Source organism: Triturus cristatus, chromosome 8, assembly GCF_964204655.1.
Source record: "Triturus cristatus chromosome 8, aTriCri1.1, whole genome shotgun sequence".
In the NCBI taxonomy this organism is placed as follows: domain Eukaryota; kingdom Metazoa; phylum Chordata; class Amphibia; order Caudata; family Salamandridae; genus Triturus; species Triturus cristatus.
This window is the reverse complement of record NC_140591.1, coordinates 1,469,264,249-1,469,286,438: the sequence shown is the minus strand read 5'-3', so window position 1 is coordinate 1,469,286,438 and position 22,190 is coordinate 1,469,264,249. Positions and strand designations below refer to the sequence as shown.

Here is a 22,190-nt window from a genome sequence, read left to right as displayed (position 1 = left end):
CTAATCCGTTTATGCAGGCAACCTTGATCTCTGCGTGTTTTCTGTGCACAAGTTGAAAGATGCATTTTCATACCTGTTTTGTAGAGTGAGGACATTGCAGAGCACAGCATTGTCAATACAAGAGAAAGAATGTTTTGTCCAATAATGTCATATTCAGTTGGGTTTAGTGTGTTGGTTGTGCATGTCTGAGAGATTGCCTACTGTCAAGGATGCTCTTGGCTAAACTTAAGGGCCTAGAGGATGTCCCGCTTTGTCAATTACACATTATCTGGCAAATTGAAGAAAAATGCTTCCGAATTTACATAGTGCATGTAACATACCATAATTCTTTCTCTGATCAGAGGATACATTGTAGGCTCAATGCTGGCCTGGAGTCCTGGTGGGAAAGATACATCTTTCACCCTCCTGAGGCCAGCAGGATGAATACCATTGAGTTGGGTATTAATACCACCTATTATTTTGATCACCTTTGCATAATTCATACTCTATAATTGTTACTGTGGTAGTTTTTGTACGTACCATGTAAACATAACATGAAAAGTTGGTGATATGGATTCAAGTAATTTTAAGTAGTGAGTGGGTGGTGCAAATTGCACGAGCCTTTCGTGAGCAGTTATTTTGGGGGTGACTGGTTCAGGGATGCCGAAGTGTGTCCCTAGTTTGGGTGTTGAGCAGTTGATCCAGAAAATAACGTTTTCTTGAGGGGAGTTTGGAAATGGGGATCGCGGTATGGTGTTCATCGGGGGTGGGTGTGCCTCACCCTGGCGTCTCTATATTACCCTGAAAACGAGGGGATGAAATTTAGGGAGAAATTTGGCCAATTTATTTGCAAGGAAGACTACAACACGAGGTCCACGTTTTCAGCACTAGGCAGATTACTCAATAATTCACGGCAACACCAACAATTAATATACCTAAAATGGGGAAAAAGAACTGTTTGATTAGGGACATATTCATTTGGCGTATCCAATTTGCTTCTGACAGGCTTGGAGGAGGGCAAGATGCGAAAACATCAGAAGGGAAGCATAACTCTGCCTCTGGCCTCGTGATCCTTAACACCTGGTAGCAAGCGCAATGCCAGGAATACCAAAGGGCCAGTCAGAGGTAAGGTAGGAGTTATTGTGCATGCACCAACAACCACCTAACATTGAACGCTGTATTAGATGCCATGTAAAGTGTATACAAATGTAACAGGGGTCACAGTATTCACTGTGGAAATATATTTAGGAATTGAATCAGACAAAAAAAAAATAGAGCTTATGCAGGAGATATAACCTGGAGTGACCACTGCGTCCAATAAAATACTACTCTTACTAACACCTAAGACGGCCAACTGAACAGGTAGATCACCCAAGGAAAATTCATTACTGGATATTTGGTTCTCCCTAATATCTTCAGATCCCTAGAGAAAGACTGGATATTGTTAGTCTAATCCCGGCTTTACAGAATATGGTTTTACCACAAACATCACAAATGATGATGCCTCCTTATGAGCTCTAGCACGGCGATCATTCCAGTAACCCTTCTTTGCCTCCGTAATCCAAAATGTAATGCATGTAACTTAAATTGTAAGTTTGGGATTGGAATTTGTGAGTGCGGGGTCAACCTCAGAACCTTATAGTGACTGTTGTTTTGCGCTGAGTCACCAGACCCAACACCAGCCAATCACTCGTAGTCAAAACAACTCCCACATGGCCCGCGCCACGTGCGCATTTCCATGGGAGGCAACAGGAGTGCAGGCGTCGGTGTCTTCTGACGGAATCTCAGGTGCATTCCCACCACTAGTTTTATCCATTTATTAGCAGAAACATTCATATCGTCATAAAATCAGCAGATATTTTCTATTGATAATCCTTCGCCATCCATGCAAGTCGCTACACCAAGAGGACCCTGGTATGGTACAGCTCTCAAGGATAAACAGCAACCACAGACAAGGCACTAAAATTGTGTATAAATCTGATAGACAATTTATTTTTACAACAATTTGCAAAATGCTGTCTAACTGGGTAGTTAGGGCTTCTATCTAATAAAAAAAATTAAAATAAAGCTGAGCAAGGTACTCATGTGTAATCTTCCTAAATCACAAAGATACATTTGTTTTAAACACAGCAAATATTTCATGGTGATAAAACAAAATAGGTAGCAGAAGTCATTCATAGTCACTCAGCCCACCCGGGTAAATGATCCTGTTACACTATCCGCCACCAGGAAGAGAATGAGTTAAAGAGGAACGAAAAATGCAGCTAAAACACATGGTAACTGAAATAAATAGAGTTATCTCACAGAAATATGTTCCTTATACATGCTTCATCTTTAGCATTTCGGAATACTGTTGGGCCAGCCATGGGTAACCCTCCTTATACAGGGAATAAGTCAAGACAGACAAAACACAGATTTAGCCTTTGCTAAAATATACTTGAACTACACAGTTTAAAAAAAGACAATCAACATGATAAGGTTCGGTGTAAAAACATAAAGAATATAAAAAAAAAAATACAGATCTTAACTCTTGATTTTGTGTAACGAGGCCATGGCAGGGAAATTGATGTCGAAACATGTTAGCTCCTATAGCAACGATGTTTGTTTTAAAGAGATTTGAGTTTAAGAAAGTAAGATAAATACACGTATGACATAGCAGTCACACACTCCTAATGTTGAGGATGACTTCATTCCTGATGAATCTTTGGCAAGTTGTTAAATCTGCTTGTAGCAATAGGTCTTCCAGACAGTATTATGTCTCTGCGGTTGAGAAGGTTTCCTAGTATGTCTTTTATGGAATTTTGCTCTTTTCTTTATGTCCATGTATATTCACAGCTTCAGCATCTCAGTGCCCAAGAGTTATTTACAGATACAGACAGTAAAGTCAGACCAACATCGACAATTCACAGGGGTTTCAAATATGTTCTCCATGCTTCAAAAAAAGAATAGGACTCAAAGGAACAGGTGAAAAGGGCAATTAGAATTAATACTCAGTGAAAAAAAAATCAAAAGGCACTGACCTTTTCAGAGCATTAACCCCAGGCTTTAAAGTAGGATTCAGTCGTGCTCTCATTGCTGCCCTGCAGGTGTTTCCTTCAATCTTTGGGACTCATCAGGTTTGTAAACAGACTTCAGTCAGTGGAGTAGATGTGTATGATGTAATGATGCACTCTAACAGTTTTTACTACTGAATACCTGCCCACGTGGGCTTAATAGTCACTCACCCAGCTGGACAACTCAGTGGGTGCATGCCCTGGCTGCTGATTTTCTGGTGTAATATTGTCCAAAATCCGGTGGATCTGGAATATTTTTCTGTCTGGTGTCTGTGCCGGGCAACACATGTCACTAAAATTATAGGGGCTCCTAAAACCCTATGTTAATTAAGGATAAAGTGCAGCAAAAGAGCATATTACTTTAAGCAGGGAGCTATTTTTAGTTCGTAGCTTACCAGACCGTGCAGCTGTCTGGTTTGCTAGCAACATCTTGGTGACATTGGGAAAGCTTCCTTGGGAATGATTTCCACCTGTTTCTTACCATTGTTTTTTTCGTTTGTAACTCAAATTTTCTGGCTTTATATTTGTTGGCTTTATTTGTTTTAGGCTGTCCAGCTCGAGTTTGTCTCTTCCCATGCCCAAATCTTGTTTACAGTCTCCTTCCGTGTGCTCCCTTTCTGTAAACAGGACTTTAAATCTCGTTTTTATTTTGTCACATTTGCTATACAGTCCAAGACAGAGGTCAAATGTCAGGCTGTGTCTTTAGAGGGAGCGTGGTGTTTTCTTTTCGTTCTCTGACTTCAAAGTGAGAGAATTTATATGACAGTCATGCTGGATACTGGTGATAGTTCTGAAGTGTGGTGGAAACAAATATTTAAAACCATCAAAACAAATCAACACACTAGGTGATGACATTTCCACACATTATAGTTTGTAACTGTATGTCTGTGCAAATGTAATGATCATTTCAATTGAAGATGTATTGCTTATAATGGCAGTGCTCTACCACACCATGCAAACTCCACTTTACCCCACTCCATGCCACTCTGCACCACTCCACACCATTACACTCTGCACCACTCCACTCTTCTCCACACTGCGTCACTGCACTCTACTCCGCACCACTCCACACCACTACACTCTGCACCACTCCACTCTTCTCCACACTGCGTCACTGCACTCTACTCCGCACCACTCCACCCTTTGCCACTCCATTCCTCCCTACTCTGCCTCACTCTACACCAATTCACTCTACCCCCCTGTAATCTGCTATGCATCACTTCACTCTTCTCCACTGCACTCTATGCCACTCTACTCTGCAATGCTGCACTCTGCCACTGCACTCTACGCCAATCCACTCTACTCTGTACCACTGCACGCTACACCAGTGCACAGTATGACATCCACTTTGCGCCACACTTGTATACTAAGCACCACTGCAGTTTACGCCATTGCACTCTATCCTGTACCACTCCACTCTACCATGCACCATTATTCTCAATGCCACTTCACTTTACTCTGCAACAATCTACTCTGTGGTACGCCACTCTACTTTACACATCTGCAATGTACGCTGCATCACTCCACTCTACCCTAATCTGTACCACTCTACTCTGCAGTACTGCACCCTACTCTAACCACTGTACTCTATGCCAATATACTCTACACCACTTTACTTAAAAACAATGCATTCTATACCACTGCACTTTACTCCAATCTACTCTTCACCACTGCACTCTATGCCATTATACTCTACATTACTTTATGCCACTGCACACTACACTATTGTACTCTACGTCACTGCACTCTATGCCACTTTGTTCTATTCTGCACCTCTGTACTCTGTGCCATTGCTCTCTATGCCACTCTGCTCTGCACCACTCTACTCTATTGCACTCTACACCACTCTGCCATACATCAGTCTGCTGTACATCACTGCACTCTGACAGTCTAATGTGCGACACTGTACACTTTGCCACTGAACTCTACACCACTCTATGCCACTGCACTGTACGCCAATGCAGTTTACTCTGCACCAATCTACTCTTTGCCACTCTATGCCACTCTGCTCTGTATCACTCCACTGCACTCTGCCCTGCACAGCTTCAATCTGTACCACTGCACTCTATGCAATACACTCTAAGCTGCTCTGTCACTCAAATCTACTTTTCACCACTGCACTCTACGGCACTCTACTACTCTATGCCACTGCACTCTATGCTGCTTAATTCTACTCTGAAACAATCTACTCTGTGCCACTGCATTCCACGCCACTCTATTCCACTCTACACCCTATGCCACTTTACTCAATGCAATGCACTTTATGCCACTGCACTCTATGCCAAAGCGCTCCATGCCATTGCACTCTATGCCATTCCTCTCTATGCCACTGCACTCTACATTACTGAACACTACGCCACTGTAGTCTACTCTGCACCACTGTACTCTACGCCACTGCTCTCGACATCACTTTACTCTGCACCACTCTACGTCACTGCACACTACATCAATACACTCTATGCCACTCTACTGTACACCACTATACTCTGACACTCTCAAATGCAATGCTGCACTCTCCGCCTCTGAACTCCGTGCCACTCTACTCCGTGCCACTCTACTCCGTGCCACTCTACCCGGCGCCACTCTACTCGGTGCCACTCTACTCGGCGCCACTCTACTCGGTGCCACTCTACTCGGCGCCACTCTACTCAGTGCCACTCTACTCGGCGCCACTCTACTCGGCGCCACTCTACTCGGCGCCACTCTACTCGGCGCCGCTCTACTCGGCGCCCCTCTACTCGGCGCCCCTCTACTCGGCGCCATTCTACTCGGCGCCATTCTACTCGGCGCCACTCTACTTTGCACCACTCTACTCTGCACCACTCTACTCTATGCCAATGCACCCTACTTTACTATCCACCACTGCACTCTTCACTGCACTCTACACCACTCCAGTCTAGGCCACTCCACTCTATTCTGCACAACTCCACTCTACACCACTGCTCTATTCCACTCCACCCTGCATCACTTCACTCTATTTTGAAAAACTCTACTCTACACAACTGTGCTCTATGCCACTGTACTCTAAAGCACTGCACTACACCCAATGTACTCTACACCACATTTCTCAAAACCAGTACACTCTAAACCTTTGTACTCTATGGCAACTACTCTTCTCCACTGCACTTTATGCCACTATGCTGTACTCTGCAACACTCTACTCTGTACCACTGCACTCTCTACCACTGCATGCTATGCCACTCTATACCACTACTCTGTACTTCACTGCACTCTACGCCATCCTATTCTACCCTGCAATACTGTAGTGTATGCCACTGCTCTCTACAGTACTCAACTCTGCAACACTGTAGTCTTCACCATTGCACTCTATGCCATTGCACTCTACACCACTGCTCTCTAAGACACTCTACTCTCTGGCACTACAAGCTACTCCACTCTACACCATTGCGCTCTACGTCACTGTACTCTATGCAACTCTATTCTACTCTGCACCATTGTACTGTACAGCGCTGCACTCTACTCTGCAACACTCTACACAACTGCACTTTACGCCAATATACTCTAAACGACTGCATTCTAAAACACTACTCTACAAGACTGCATTCTATGCCTCTGCACTCTACTGTGCATCACTCATCTCTACGCCTTTGCACTCTGCGCCACTATATGCCACTCTAATCTACTCCAAACCACTGCACTCTACGCAGCTCTACAACACTGTACTCTACACCCCTGCACCACTCCACACTGCAGCACTTCAATCTACTCTGAAACAATCTACCCAACTCCATTGCACTTTACACCACTGCATTTTACACCACTCTACTCCACTCTTGGCCACCCAACCCTGCACCACGCCACTCCACGTCATTGCACAATATGCCACTGCAATCTATGCTGTGCCACTCCACTCTGCACCACTGTACGTCAAAGCACTCTATACCACTTTACTCCAACCAATGCTTTCTAAGCCACTGCACTCTATGCCAATCTACTCTGCATCACTGTACTTTACGCCACTTCACTCTAGGTCACTCTACTCCACTCTACAACACTCCAAGGCCCTCTACTAAATTAAACTCTACTCCACTCTGACACTTAACTCTACTACACTCTATCCGACTATGTGCCACTCTACAACACTAATCCACTCTATGACGCTCTATGCAACTCCCTCTCCACCACTCCATGCCACTTTACTCCTCTCTTTTCTATGACACGGTGCTCAACTCCGCTCTACTCCTCTCCGGTACTCCACTGTACGCCATTCCAGACCATGCAACTCTGTCACTCCACTCTACAACACCCTACTGCACTCTACGCCATTTCACTTTACTACACTACTCTATGGCACTCCACTCTACGACAATCTACTCCACTCTATGCCACTCTACTGTACAACACTCTATTCCACTCAATGTAACACCATCTACGCCACTCAACTGCACTCTATGCCAATCCACTCTGACCCTGCTCCACTCAACTCTGACACTGTACTTCACTCTATAGCACTGTACTCCCTCCACGACACTCCACAACACTCTCTGCCACTCCACTCTACGTCACTCCATGACTTAGATGTACATGATAAGCAAATGTGCAATGGTATATTAAAAGTTGTTCTCTTGGTTGCTCTTAATTATTAATACGATTGACCTTTCACTATATTTAAACAAAAAGTACATGCTGCCAGAAAACTGAATGAAAAACCTTCTTGTTGTCCAGTGTCTTTCTGAACTGCCTCCCTCCAGGTCTGGGGGTACAGCAGCACCTGCCACACCCCTAGATCCAGTACCCCAGCCAAAATCCCTTCACCCAAAACTCCATTAATAATGGACCATTATCAATGCTATTGTGGTCCCACATAAATCACGGTAAATGGAGAGTTTAGGGTGCCAGAAGCCTCTGTGAACATCTAGGAGGGACAGAGTCAACAAAATACAGCTTGGCTGTTCTTGTTGCTTTTTTTCTCTCTGTACTTTCCAGAGCCTCTTCCAGCAGCATCCGTCATTCTAGTGCCTTGTCGCTGTGGTCCACTGTGACTTCCCACAGCCCTGTGAGAATCTGCACCTTGATGGTTCAGATACTGTCCTAACTGGGTAGGATGCATGTTCCACAAAGGGGTCTTTGGAGTGGGGGGTGTTTTGAACATTTGTTGGGTTTGGTGGTATGGATGTATGGGGTATTTTGTGGCACAGAGGTCTTCAAACTGTGGGGTGGGCCTCATGCGCATGCCCGAATTGATCTCAGAGGTGGGGAGACTCCAAGGTTCTGTCGAATAAGAGTATGTGTTGTCCCTCTGGGGAAAACAGACAAGCATCGGGCTGATAAACTTGCAGTATTTTTAGTGATGGAAAACCACTGCGTTATGGGCCATCAATAAAACCTTTTATCACTCATGTCCTGGCTGGAATTAGACTTCAAAGCGGGGAGAGGAATGGGAGGGGGCTCTGTATAGCCCTCACAGTCCTTCCCCCCCCTCGCCCCCCCCAATTTCTGACAAAGGATCACATTGTGGATACTTTTACAGAGACCTGGCTGTCAATAGAAGGTTGACAATCCTGTATTTGATTGTGTTTTTTAAAACCGATAACTATACATAGATCTATTTAAGCTGTTAAATATTTTCAGACCTGCGAATTTTATAGAATAATTGTGCGATAAATATATTTTTTATTGTGGGGATCCTGATTAAGTTTGTTTTTACACGGGGGGGGGTATATGCTGTGCTTATTTTGTAAAATAATAAGTGCCAGGGTCATGACCAGGAGGCCACTTCAAGTTGCGCCACTTCAAGTTGCACCACCCATTGCCCCTGTCATCGCTGCCAATGACTGTACTAAAACAGCTACTAACCATCTCTCTCCTGCAAGTCTGACAGTTCGGACTATTCCAGGTCCCCAAAGCTAAAGGAGTGGCTGGGGAGGCAGGTATTAGTCCTTTCTAATGTATATTGCGTTCATAAACAACTGTGGTTGTGCACATCTCTTAATTAGACGAGCAGCACCACCATGTGGTAGACTGTCATAAGTGCCGGTGTTGACAATTAAATACTGGTACTGAGCACTGGAAACAACAGGCTCAAATTAAGCACTGGCTGCATGGCATAAAAAAGTTTGAAGACCCTTGGCAAAGGGCAACCTAAGCTGAAAGGCAGAAGACTGCTCATGCTTTGGGAACATGTGTGTTTGTGTGTGTGTGGTTTGTGTATATATATGTGTGTGTGTGTTTTCGTGCAAAACTTCAACATTTGTGTTTAGTTGGTGCAGTGTGCGTTTCGACTGAAGTGTGCTTTTGTCTCCATGTGCCTGATAATGTGGTTGCACGAGATAGCCTTCCCTGGCATCAAGTGAGTGGCACTCTTTGGCATATGGTCTGCACCCTATGCATTATTTTGCCCATCCTTGACACAAGGACAACCCTGCTTGGCACGGTGAAGGCATCTCTGGTATGAATGTAGCCATCTACTGGTGTACTGCAGCCTTTCCTGGAATTTTTTGACATCCTTCACATTATCTTGTCTTTGCTGGCATACAGTGCTCATGCTTTGTAAATTGTGGCTATTGTTTTCTTTGTTGTTGACAATCCCTGGAAAACACAAGACCTTGCCTTGCCTACCGTGTCATCGACGGGTACCTCACTCTCATAATTGTGATGCATCGACATGTGGGGCAGATATGCCTCATGTTTGGCTGCACTGTTTGTTAGTACTTGATGATAACAACATGGTGGCATTTGATACTACAAATAAATGTGTGGCCTCTTGCAACTTTTTTGTCCAAAAACAGAACTCCATGCTTGGGTAGTAAATGAGCCTAAATATATTTAATATCCAATTGAGGTCTGTTTCTTAGCTAGCCACTGAAAAACAAATCTATTAAGTCAGAGATACAGCTTCAAGCTATCATGTCAGATGATGGTCATGCTAATGTGGGTTTAGGGTAAGCACCACTGCCAAGTGGCCGCCGCAGTCAGAGAGGAACAAAGCTTAGTTCGGTTGATAGACCAGTACTCGTAGATAGAGATAATAATCTGTGTGTCGTTTCCATACGACATGATGTCAAAACGAAAAGACCGTACAAGAGAAGCAAGAGTGTTAATGCAAATGTCAGCGGGTGGGGCTGAGGGAGGAGCCCTGCGGAACACCAAAGGTGAGGGGACTTGAGAAGGCTGGATGTTGATACTTTGTGAAACACCATATCGAATGCTGCAATAGGTCAAGCAGGAGCAGAACTTTTCTGCCCTGATCCAGGAACATTCCAAGATCGCCTGTGACTGACAGGAGAGCTGATACAGTGCTGTCCGCCAGGGGGGACCGTGGTTGGGCTTCATCCAGTAAGTAGTTGCATTCAAGATAGGTGGGAAGTTGTTTCCTTACTGCTTTTTCGCGAATTTTTGATGGCAAGGGGATGCAAGAGATAGGCTGGCAATAACTATGTATACGGGGACTAGCTGAAGGGGTTTTTATAAGTGCTTGTTACCACAAATAGACTACAATGCAAAATTGAAAAGACAGTTTGCAAATATCCATAAGGATTCAAGATAGTGTCTGATATAAGGCAGCATATATGAGGTGGATAGGGATTTAAAGGAGATCCCAATTTTATGGTTTGGAAAAGATCATAAACATTCTGTTTGGTGAACTCTGAAATATTTGCAAAAGCAGGACAGTTTGTGAATTTGGAAACAAGATCTATGACATTTAGGGTGTCCGGCTGAGACAATGGGCACAGTGCCAGAAACTTGCTCAATTCAGGGCTAGTTGTTTTGGCCCAGACTCTGATGGAGCAAGGCTTGCTATAAGGATTAGCTTTATTTTGAGTAGTTTGATGAGAAAACATAACTGGTACTGCAAAATAGTGCCTCCGCGCGAGTGGTAAGGGGTTGAAAGCTTGGAAGTAATTGAAGTTAGAAAAGATGGGATTAAGTAAAGGGTCAGCTTGATGCAAAGGGGCTGGGGACGTTTTTGCTAGCCCTAAAGTGTTTGTAGGGGCTGCTAAGAATGATGTGGCTGCTATAGAAAGATCCTCGAGGTGAACGTTGTGGTCCCCGAGGGTGGTAACATTAGCAAATGTAAGGTGCAAGGGAGTCAGTGCGGCAATAAAGTGAAGCCTGGGACCTGGAGGATGATAAAGCAAGGCTCCAACAGAAGAGCAGGTGGGGCTAAAGGTTAGGGTAAATATCGTAGTCCCACTTGGAGGTGATGATGGGGTCTGGGAGGGAGCCCGACAAATGGAGCAATAAGTGATCGCAGACCCCTTCCCAGTTTCTCCATGCCATTTTGTCGCAACCTGAAGTAACTAGGTGGAGTTGCCGAAACAATATCTGGGTTAGATGTGCCTTGAAGCCATGCCTCTGTGAAGAACAAGGTGTCTGGTTGATGAGAAGTAAGTTGGTGTTTATGCAAAGATCAAACATTTATAAGGAAGCAGTTTGCTACTCTGAAAAGAGGGTCATTACAATAAGGGAATGCCGTCCCATCTTCTAAACCGGCTGCATCATTTACAAAGCCATCACGACCAGTAACCCTGCTTATCTTGCTGACAAGTTCGCCATCTCTGGTGGTTCCCGAGACACCCAGGAGTTCAGTGGCCTAAGAAGTGTATAAAAGAAAAAACACAAGACAGCAGGCCTTTTCCATCTTTGCAGCTAGGATTTGAAGCAACATCCCCGTATCCATCTGGACCGACCCAACTGCTGGTCTAAATTAGAATAGAGTTGAAGACTCACCTCCTCAAAGAACACCACATCACAATGCATTAACCGTCCACAACCCAGCTTCGTTCCTGTTACTCAGTGACTATATGCTTGCCTTGGACCATGAACACCGCTCCGCTGTCTTTTGGCTAAGTTTGCACTGTATAAATAACAATATTTATATACATGCATGCCAGTGTAGAGGCCACACGGGTCACGGTGGAAATACATTGTGTAGAAAATAACTGGGACAATGAGAAGAAATATATCCCAAAATAGAACCCAAGGAGACAAGGTTGTGTATATCTCCCTTACCTCTGGTATTGAGCAAGTGCGGTTCGGCAGAACTATAACTAAGTTTGGTGGGCAGTATCATACAAGGAAGGTGGGGGAGAATCTCTGGTGATAGTGAGGGCTCATCAGCTAAATACCCTCCCCATTCAGAGGAGGGGATGTGGCCTGTATCACACTGGAGTGCGAAAAAAGAGCTGGGAAAAGTAGAATCACAATTGGAGCTCATCTCCTCATGGTGGGCTTCTAAGCGCCTTTAGCAGCCGAACCTACTGGGAAGATAAGAATAGTTCAAACACAATCGAGAAATGTTAAACCAAAAAAACATTAAAAATAAGGCTGAACAGGAACACAAACTCATAGATCTGTAGAGAGTCCCTTTCATAGACGGGAGCTGTCTAGGGCCTATAATGTAGATGTGGAAGAGGTGTGGCTCAGCGGCCAGGGTGCCTGACTCCGGACCACGGGGTTCAAGGTTCGATCGCCGGCGCCTGGTTAGCCCAGCACCATGTGACTCTGGGCAATAGCTCGCTTAATCTTCCTGACAGCCACCCAGTGCCGAGACACCTCTCCGGAGGTAGCTGTGCGCTTTACAAATGCTGGTACTTCATTTATTTCATGTACTAAAGCTTTTTGCCATAGTCACATAATGGGGATGAAATTATTTGATACAGAGGCCTATTTAATTTCAGAATTCACCGGCTTCCCCTCCATGTTTAGTTTGTGCGGTAGCAATTGTTGTCAGTGTTGTGCGCGTCAATTTGGGAATAGGAAAACTAGAATGTATAGACAATTAAAAAGTATAGGATGCGATTGTATCTAATTACACATTAAGCAAAGAAGCATTTTTTTTTTTCAATACACAATATTTCTTAAATGTGTATCAAATATGTATGGACATCTCGTAGTGCACTATATAAGTGTCACCATGGTCGTCAATGTTACTTCACGGCAACTGATTGAGTTTCCTTTAGAGGTTTGGCAGGAGTAGGTTATAGCTGAGATATCAAAGAGCTGCCTTTTATTTTTAATCCTGCCAGGCTCAGGGGGCGAGCGCACAGCGGGAGGGCAGCACCATTTTGAAGTTATTGATTTTTTTCCCATGCATCCCCCTCCTGACGATCTAGACATGTGGAAATGGACTTTGTACATAACATTTGACTGCCAGGACGAGAACCTTTGCAGACTGCCGGGTGCCAGGTCAGAATACTGATAAAGAAAGCGCATCTGGAGAAGTTTTTAAATTACGACCGCTTTCGTTGCACCTGACCAGTTCTTAATTTTTTCATGATGGGAGCATACAACGGTGTAATTTACAGTGCTGAGAAACTGCAGAAATGTCATAGCAGGCGCTATATAAAATCATGTTTTGATTAGGAATATTATTGCATACCTTCTGCCTTATTGAATAGACTCTGAAATGATTCCTTCTGATAGGCTACATAGAATGTCATCATTTGAAATAACTATGTTGATGAGTTTGTAAGATATATAGGCCAGCGGCGGCTCCTCTGCTAAGGCGGAGGAGCATTGCCCCACTGCTTTTAAGCCATGTAAAAACAGAAAAATAAAATCATAATAACTCGATAATATTATTTTATTTTTCCTTGCTGAAGCCAGATTTGGGGTGGGCGGGGCTTGGCTGTCATCACAGCCACAAGGGGAAAGAGTGGTATGTGCACTTAAGTGTGCATGATGGTTTAGCCGGCCGTCTTGGGCCGACCAAACAGTCATGCACACTTAGCATGTTCTCCACCAGGCTGTAATGCATAGCCTGAGTGGAGATCATGCACAGGCTTGCAGTCCCCGTCTGAGCGCCGAACCACGGCACTCAGACCAATCACGACGCTGCTGTCATGGTGACAGCAAGGTCGGGATTGGCTTAGGGGAGCCTGGGTGCTTCCTGCTTCCGGGAAGAGAAGCAGAGGAGTAGGAGAGACCGCACACAGTGTAATGTTCTTTCTTTCTTTTTTTTTATTCACCTCCGCTCACCACCCCTGTTCCGTACCCGCTGCCACCGATATAGACTGTAAATATCTTTTCACAAAGTCTTTCCTCAGTCTCTTACTTATTTCTTGTGATTCTTCGTGGATTCACCTGGGTTTCTCAAAGACAAAAAGTTCCCTAGGTGACCAGAAGTAAAAGTCTATAGGACAAGCTCCTTGGCCTGTTGGAAGAGGTTATGTGTGGAAGGATGACCCTGATGAGAGAGTAGGACTCAATAGCAACTACTATGAAGTCCACCTAGACTAATGACCTATTGGAAACCAGCATGAAAATATCTTACAGGCCTGTCAAATGTTTGCATTCCTATAAAATGTATGTTAGACAGTTCTGTCTGGGCACCTCCATGTGTGTAAAAGAGCCGAGTTATAGCCTTACATGCATATAGTTTCGTATATGATGGTGGAAGTTATTTACAACTGCATAACAAACTGAATTACCTTGGACACTTATATAATAGGTGTATTGCTACCCAGCTGAGTGGTACTTGTATATTGACCCCCATAAGTGGGAAATAAGGAACCTGCTTGCTGGGTTTCAAGTCTGGGAATTTCTCTTCATGTAGCATGCCCAAGAAACTGAATTGTATCTCAGTTTTCTCAAGAAAACCGAAGATGCAGAACTTCAAGTCATACAGGAATCAAAGTCCATCATTAAGACTTGCAAATATTAATGGAGTAATAGGCCACTGGACAATAGTGATGTCAGTACAGAAATCCATCAAAGGTGTACAGAAAGATCAGGTTGGGCTTCTTGGAATAGATGCATCTTAGGCATTAGTCATGGAGCAGCCATGTCAGGGATGCACCTATAAGTCAGGCTCAATATTCTAATGGTAACTCTTGAGTGGACAAGATGCCAGTGAAGTGAGTTAAATACATGGTCAACGGGCTCGGGTATTCAAATGCCACAAATCAGATGTCTCGCAGCCTTCGGCACCCTTTGCAAGGGCGTAATCTGACGGGTGGGTAGGCATGCATAGAACAGTAACTTGTGCCACTTGACCACAGTATGATTCTCTGTAGCATTAAACCCGCTCGTCAAGGATTCAGACAAAGTCTGTGATTGGAAATAGTCCTTTACTGTCCCTTGAAGGTGGATTTAGATTTAACTTCATCAGATTACTCAAAGATCCTGGGAGTGGGCACCTCTCAGCCTCCTAGCTTAACTTCTGTCCAGTTACTGTGCATGGTATCTTGTACAAAATCACACTGGGAGGAAAAGCTCAAACCTTTCTAGAGGTGGGTGAAATGCTTTCCTTTGTCTCTTTACACAAACAAGGTGTTTGTTTTGTTTAATCTGTTAGAAACTGCTTTTATCAGCCAGGCTGGATTGCTTCCGCTAACCCCGTCTGTTCTTCTGCCCTTAGATCGGAGTGGCCGTTATCTTCATCGCTACCATTGTAGCCATGGCCTCCATAGAACAAGTCTGGGGAGAAGAATGGGATGTCTTTATCCTGTCGTTCCAGGTGAGTATCACTGTGTAAATGGGAATCTTTAAAAGCAAGTTCTTACCGGCGTGATAACGGAAAACTCCCAGTAAGCAGTCTCTAAATGTAAATATAGCTGAGCTTAAAGTTTTTTTTGTTGAGCTGAGCTACTCACCTGTAAGGGTCTCAAGGCGCTGGGGGAGGGAGGAGAGCGCAGCTCCTAGGCAAAGTTGATAAGGCAAACGATGTATGCCTTCTCCATCAGCTAGACTCAGACTTAAGCATTATGAACAGCGGCCTGCTTTGAAGTTCATGGATACCCCATGATTGGCCATGCTTTATGTATATTAATCGATGGGGGATCATGATCTAGCTGGGTTTTGACTGAGTTTGACTAGTGCAGTAAACCACCACTGAGCACCTACATGTGAAGAGTAACTGCCAATTGAAGGTGAATTATGATGACTAGCGAGTGTCTGATATAGCAATCGAATAAAGCTTTCTTTGACTTGACTAGCGAGTGACGTAGTCTTCAATATCGAAGACTGACGTGGCAGTGGGTATCTAGGGGTTGTAAGGCTACCCCTAGGTAGCTGCTTGGCGTGTTTAGAGTTGCTCTACAACTCTTGCAATTTAACCACTCTCGCTGATAATCTCCTGGAAGTGAAGGAAGCCTGCATCTTCACACAGATTCAGTAGCTGGTGGAGAGGTCAGTCGAGCAGACCAGGATGTAGAGATGAAGGTCGCTGAAGGCCAAGGGTGAGGAGAGATCCGCATTCATAGTACCAACGCTACAGGGCAGGACGCGCTTGCATTATTTGGTATCTGATCTTCCACATGGTGCCACACAGTCAAGATAGATTGTCTGAACGTCCTGTGATATAGAACTACACATTTGTCATTACATGGCTTTGCCAACTTCCCCAATTCATGTATTCTTTCAGATAATTCTTCCCCATCTTTTTAACCGTATTGGAGCTGGATTATTTATGTGAGCACGGTTTTTGGGGACACTTAACCCTTAACTAATATGGGAAAGCTTTCAGTGGGAACAGGGATTAGAGTATTCAATGAGACTTTGATTTTTCTTACCATCTTTATTTTTGTAGAAATCAGTTATTCACTTCTATGATGTCACTTCCTCTCCTGTAATCATGGGCAACGGCCTGGTGATGTCATTTCAGGATAGTCTTAAGTGTCTGATGCGCTAATTCTACTCCTTTGATGCGTCTAAAATTACACTGAGTCTTGGATTTCCTATGCTTTAACAATTTTTTTAAAAACATTTTTACATTAGTTAAGGCTAGCTGTTTTTACCTAGTCATGTGTGAAGCACTGCAGCTGCTGGTGTCAATCCAAGTTGGGGGAAGGGGGAAACCGGGGCAGGGCGGGAAAAAAAAAAGTTTAACACTTCTCTTTCGCTGCCGTCCACCGCGATCTTCTGCTCCCTCGACGTGCCGCATCTCGCTGCTCCTGGCACTACAACCCCCAGGAGCACAGGCCCCCAGATTCCCCACGCAATCCCAGCGCTTTTCTCATGCAAATACTCCCAGCATGGAAGAAGCAATCGGATTGGGCAGAGCTGGACAGTTTAATGCTTCAGCTGAGACTGGGAGCCTGTGCCTGATATCTCACAGGAGCAGCCTGGAGATATCGAAGTGTGCATGTCGGTTTGGCCGGTCGGCCAAACGGATATGCGCACTTTCAATGCCTAAAACCACTCCTCCCCCTGCTTCTGTAGCCCAGACATGGCCCTGCCCCAGACTCGCGGACTGTAACTGAAAAACAAAATGACAATAAAATAGTTTTATTTGCAATTTATTTTCTTCTGTCTGCTGGCATTTTACCAGTAGGGCGATGCTCCTCCGACCATAGCGGAGGAGCTCCCCCAGGGGAAGCGTTTACCTGTTCATCAGCAACACCTACAAATGTGGTTCTTTTATGTGAATGCAAGAGGATGAGTTTGAAAGTCTCTTTGAAGTTGATAGACATATATTTGGAAACTAAGTTATTTCCAAGCGTGTGCTTTAAAGCAGCAGAGTGAATCCCACCCCAGTCCCCAACCTATAACATTTGCATTATTTGAAAAGAGCCTTAAATCGGGCAATACGAAAATATTCAGGATGAAGAAAAAGCATTTTCTTTTTCTGTGGTCCAATGCATTACTTTAGTCTGGGGATACCTTTCAACATTGCTTCTTTACTTGCGTTTCAATTTTTTAAATATTTTCTTAATTACGTAGACGTCATTTGTAATACATAAATTGCATTAATGGATGCCCCACTGATATTAAAACAGATCAAATTTTGTGACACAAGCTGTGCTTTTATATTTGTCCACTGCAGTTGCCTTGTTGAAATGAGGTATTGGAAAAAAATACTCAAAGAATGAAATACAAATGTATACAGGAAATAAAAGTGTTGTTTGCTTTTTTCCAGGCCACCGCTCCCTTCCTGCACATAGGAGCGATAGTGATAGTCAGTATTCTGGCTTGGCTGATTGCAGGCCAGTTTGCAAGATCAGAAAAAGCACGTAAGTATAAGCTTGAGTACACTGATTTGCACACTGTGAGTCAAGATATCAATTTTCTGTTTCACATGAATGCAAATGTGTTCTTTTCAGATTTTAAAGCAGTGCCTAATTTGTGCCAGTGTTTTCTGGTGCTTAGCACTGAAGTTCTTCAATCAATCAATCAGGCGTTTGTTAAGCGTGACTATTCACCCGTAAGGGTCTCAAGGCGCTGGGGGGTGGTGGGGGTTAGCAGGCTCCAGTCCATCAAGGGGGGGGGGGGGTCTGTCGAAGAGCCAGGTTTTGAGGTTTCTTGCGCAGATGGGAAGCGATGTTGTCTGTCTGAGGTGGAGCGGCACGGTGTTCCAGGCTAGGGCTGCGAGGAAGGAGAAGGAGCAGCCTCCCGATCTGGTCTTTCTGGTGTGGGGGACCACAGTGCGCAGATCGTAGGGTCCACTGGGGTGCGTGGAATTTGAGTCGGCTGTTCAGGTATGCTGGTCCGGTGTCGTGGAGGGCCTTGTGGGCGTGGGTGAGCATCTTGAAGGTGACTCTAGCTTCAATGGGGAGCCAGTGGAGTGTACGCAGGTGCTGGGAGATGTGGCAGTGTCTTGGCAGGCCGAGGACCAGTCTTGTGGCGGCGTTCTGGATGTTCTGTAGCTTGCGGGTGAGGTTTTTGTTTCTTCCGGTGTAGAGTGCATTGCCGTCGTCGAGTCTGCTGGTGACCAGGGCGTGAGTGACGGTCTTTCTGTGTTCGAGGGGGATCCATTTGAAGGTCTTACGTAGGAGGTGGAGGGTGTGGAAGCAGAAGGACGAGACGGAGTTGATCTGGCGGTCAATATTGAGCTCGGAGTCCAGGATGATTCCCAGGTTGTGTGCGTGGTCTGTGGGGGTGGGCGTGCTTCCGAGGGCGTGGGGCCACCAGGTGTCGTTCCATGCGTCGGGGTTTGGGCCCATGATGTTTTTCTGGTATATAGTTGTAGGCAGCTGTTTTTCATCCATTTGGCGACGGCTTCCATGCCTTCTCGAAAATTGTGTCTGGCGGTATTGGGTTCGTTGGATAGGGAGAAGATGAGTTGGGTGTCGTCTGCGTATGACACAATGTTGAGTCCGTAACACTTCCACGTATTTATGGAAGTCCGCCTCATGATGGCACTGCCTATTTTTGAGCACTGCACTAACACCAGCATATCAAGGTCATTTTTAGGTCTCGCGCCTAGCGTTGCAGTGCGCAGCGCGAGACCTCTTGTAAAGGGGTTCTGAAAGCTGCTCACACGCTCGTGCATGTGAGCAGGCTTTCGCCGCCCGCCATTGGCTGTAGCGTGTTTTTTTTTTTTTTTTTTAAACGGCACGGGATTGGGCAAAGGCGGGCGCATGTCGCGCCTTTGCTCCACCCATTCCCACCGGTGGCCAGCACGCGCAGCAGCGCGCGTGCTGGTCACCAGTGGGAATGGGCCTGCTTTTGCCCCGGCTCCTCTGTGGTGCGCTTGCACCACTGGTTTTTTGTTGACAAAAGCGATCGCGATGCGATCGCTTTCAGTGCCGCTTGTTCTTTACTTTTGGTATAATCGCGACACCCGTGCTTTACTTTTAATGTTATAAGTAAAGTGCGGGTGCCGCGATTATACCAAAAGTAAAGAAATTGAAAAAATTATCTATTTCTTTACTTTTGGTGACGACTGAGTTACTTTTTTGGCTCTGAAAAGATAGAGAAAGCACCCCAGCCAGAATCCCAGCTCTTAAAGGCAGCCAGTCCCTGGGTCTTAAAAAGGGGTGAGATAGTGCAGTCCACACACGGCACCCATGCACACAGCATTCCTTGAAGGAGTAATGTGTGCCCCTCTCCCCCAGAGGGGGCGAGGAAATAACTTTCACCCAGGGTGCTGGAGTAATGTGCAGCAGCTGGTTAATGCACGTGCTCTGGGTGGCACACCGGCAGATCGGGGTTTCATTTGCTAATGCTGACTACATTTACGCCACCAAGGTAAACATGTAATAGCACATACAATGGTTTGTCATATAAATGGTCACTTATGATAGGAAGGCATATACGCCTGTGATAGCCCATTCTCGCATTCTTCTGCCAGCCTCGCACCTTCTTCATACTCTTTCATATTCGTCATTTCCTCGCCCCCTCTCACAAATTCCTCAGTCACGAAGTGCGTATGCCAGGAGATTTGTCCCAGGACTGGGATAAACGAACACTTTGTGTGAAATTAAACAATGTGATTAGCACCAGTACACAGTAAAGTTGAGGTGAGAGGTAGTTAAATACCCAATTTGGAGCGGCGCTGGTGCCAGGTGAGAACAAGCATTTACAATGCAATGGTCTCGGCATTGTTAAAGTTAGAGCTATTGGCATTGCTCATGACATTATTTTTGTTTGTTTTTGTTTTTAAAACATATAAAGAAACGGCATTGTTATTTACAATGTCAATAGCTTAATCACTCTCAAATGCGAGACCTATTGCATTTGCACCCACACACAGAGCCACACACACAAAGCCACCCACACACACAGAGCCACCCACACAGAGCCACTCACACACAAATAGAGCCACCCACAGAGCCACCTACACACACACACACACAGTTATTAAAAGGTGTTTATGATGGCGTGACAATTGTCTGCTCTAAATACACAAACACAACCGGGATAGCCATTCGCCGCAAAGCATGGATACACATTAGGGTTTTTATTATCTTTAATAAAGTTTTATTTTCTTACAGCCTCACAATCACGCACAAGAAACGCACACAAACTTCAACAAACACACATTTCTGCATATGAGTGCACCTTAGTTGGCATAAGGAACCGCGCTCAACGCTTAAACGCATTTCTATATCCAAAATAATCCTAACACAATAGTTAACACAACCACAACGCATGCGTGCATTTCGCAGCACACATAACGGCATAACACTGACACACACACACACACCGGTAAATGTGAACCGGTGGTTGCAGGTGGCACTCCCCGGCACTCTTTTTTTAGGAGAAAACCTTATTTTTCCTCAGCATACCTTTATCAAAAGAAGAGAGAGAGAATTATACACAAGCATTTGCAATGCAATAGGTCTTGCATTTACGCGAGTTTGAGCTATTGACATTGCAAATGACAATGCCTTTTTAATTTTTGTTTTTGTTTTTAAAACATAAATAAAAGGCTTTGTCATTTACAATGCCAATAGCTTAAACTTGTGTAAATGCTTGTTTGTAGTAGCAACTGGTGACACTGGATATCCTAAGGAAAATAGACTGAACAGGTGTCTCACTTTACTTTTGTGTGCAAGTACATAGCCCACATACAATTTTCACATAGAAGTCCGTCCAGCATAATTCAACTAAGAAACTGACATTTATTTCACGAGGAAAAAAAATATACAATCCTGCCTACTTCTAACTGCCATCGAACAGCATCACATGTTACAAGGAACACTTGACAGCAATGGGCATATTCAATCAACTTCCTTACTCCTTTCCTGCATTGTTTCTCTCTTTTTTATTCCCTTCTTCAGTTGCCTCCATCCTTGCTTCTTCCCTTCCCAGCTCTCTCTCCTTCTGTCTTCCGTCCCATCTCTCACCCTACTGCTTTTTTCTGTCCCTTCTCTCTGGACGCCCTTCTCTCTTGTTCCTCCAGTCGTTAACTAGTTAGGCGGTGGCCACCATCCCCTCCCTGCGGCTGCCACTCAAGCTGCCAGTCTTGCTTGATCGCCTTCAGGTGTTGTGTTGGTTGTGGAAGGGGCGGGTGCTGATGCAAGGGACTCCCAGTGGGCTCTGGGGGGGTGGGGGGGCAATCTGGTATCTGCCCTCTCGGACTGAGCTGAGGAAATAAGCCATCTGTCAGAGAAGCAGAGGTCCCTGACTGCGGCCTCTGCCAACAAGCAGGGAGGTGGGTACTTCCTAGAAAACTCTCTAAAAGCAACCGTGGGCGAAGGAAAACCTGGACTGGATTCTGTGCCGGTTGTGACTTGGGGATGAGGTAACGGACTGGATTTTGTTCCACCGTAACCTCTTTGTAAGAGTTCACTGGCGAAAAATGCTACGTCACCCGTAATGAACTGTTGGTAAAAGTATTTTTAATTGCACAAACCTTGCCTTAGGGGGTTACAATGGACCAAGCCTAGTCACACGTTTTTTGCCCAAGACACAAAGGAAATCAAATGATTTGCTTGACAGGTGCTGCGATCTCTTGCCCCTATGAAAACTATACCCGCGCCCCCAGTGCCCTGTCATAATATCCGCAACCCCCGTGCTCGTGAGTCCCCC

At 45.0% G+C, this 22,190-nt stretch overlaps 1 protein-coding gene across 2 annotated transcripts in view; it reads left to right on the top strand.

Moving 5' to 3' along the window:
• The window catches only part of GDPD5 (glycerophosphodiester phosphodiesterase domain containing 5), a 795,759-nt gene that overhangs the window by 604,128 nt on the left and 169,441 nt on the right, over positions 1-22,190 (top strand). For both annotated transcript variants that reach the window (XM_085623289.1, XM_085623290.1), the window contains exons 6-7: positions 15,355-15,453; positions 17,854-17,947. In XM_085623289.1, coding sequence (XP_085479415.1) covers positions 15,355-15,453; positions 17,854-17,947 — 193 coding nt within the window. The remainder of the gene's footprint in view (positions 1-15,354; positions 15,454-17,853; positions 17,948-22,190) is intronic.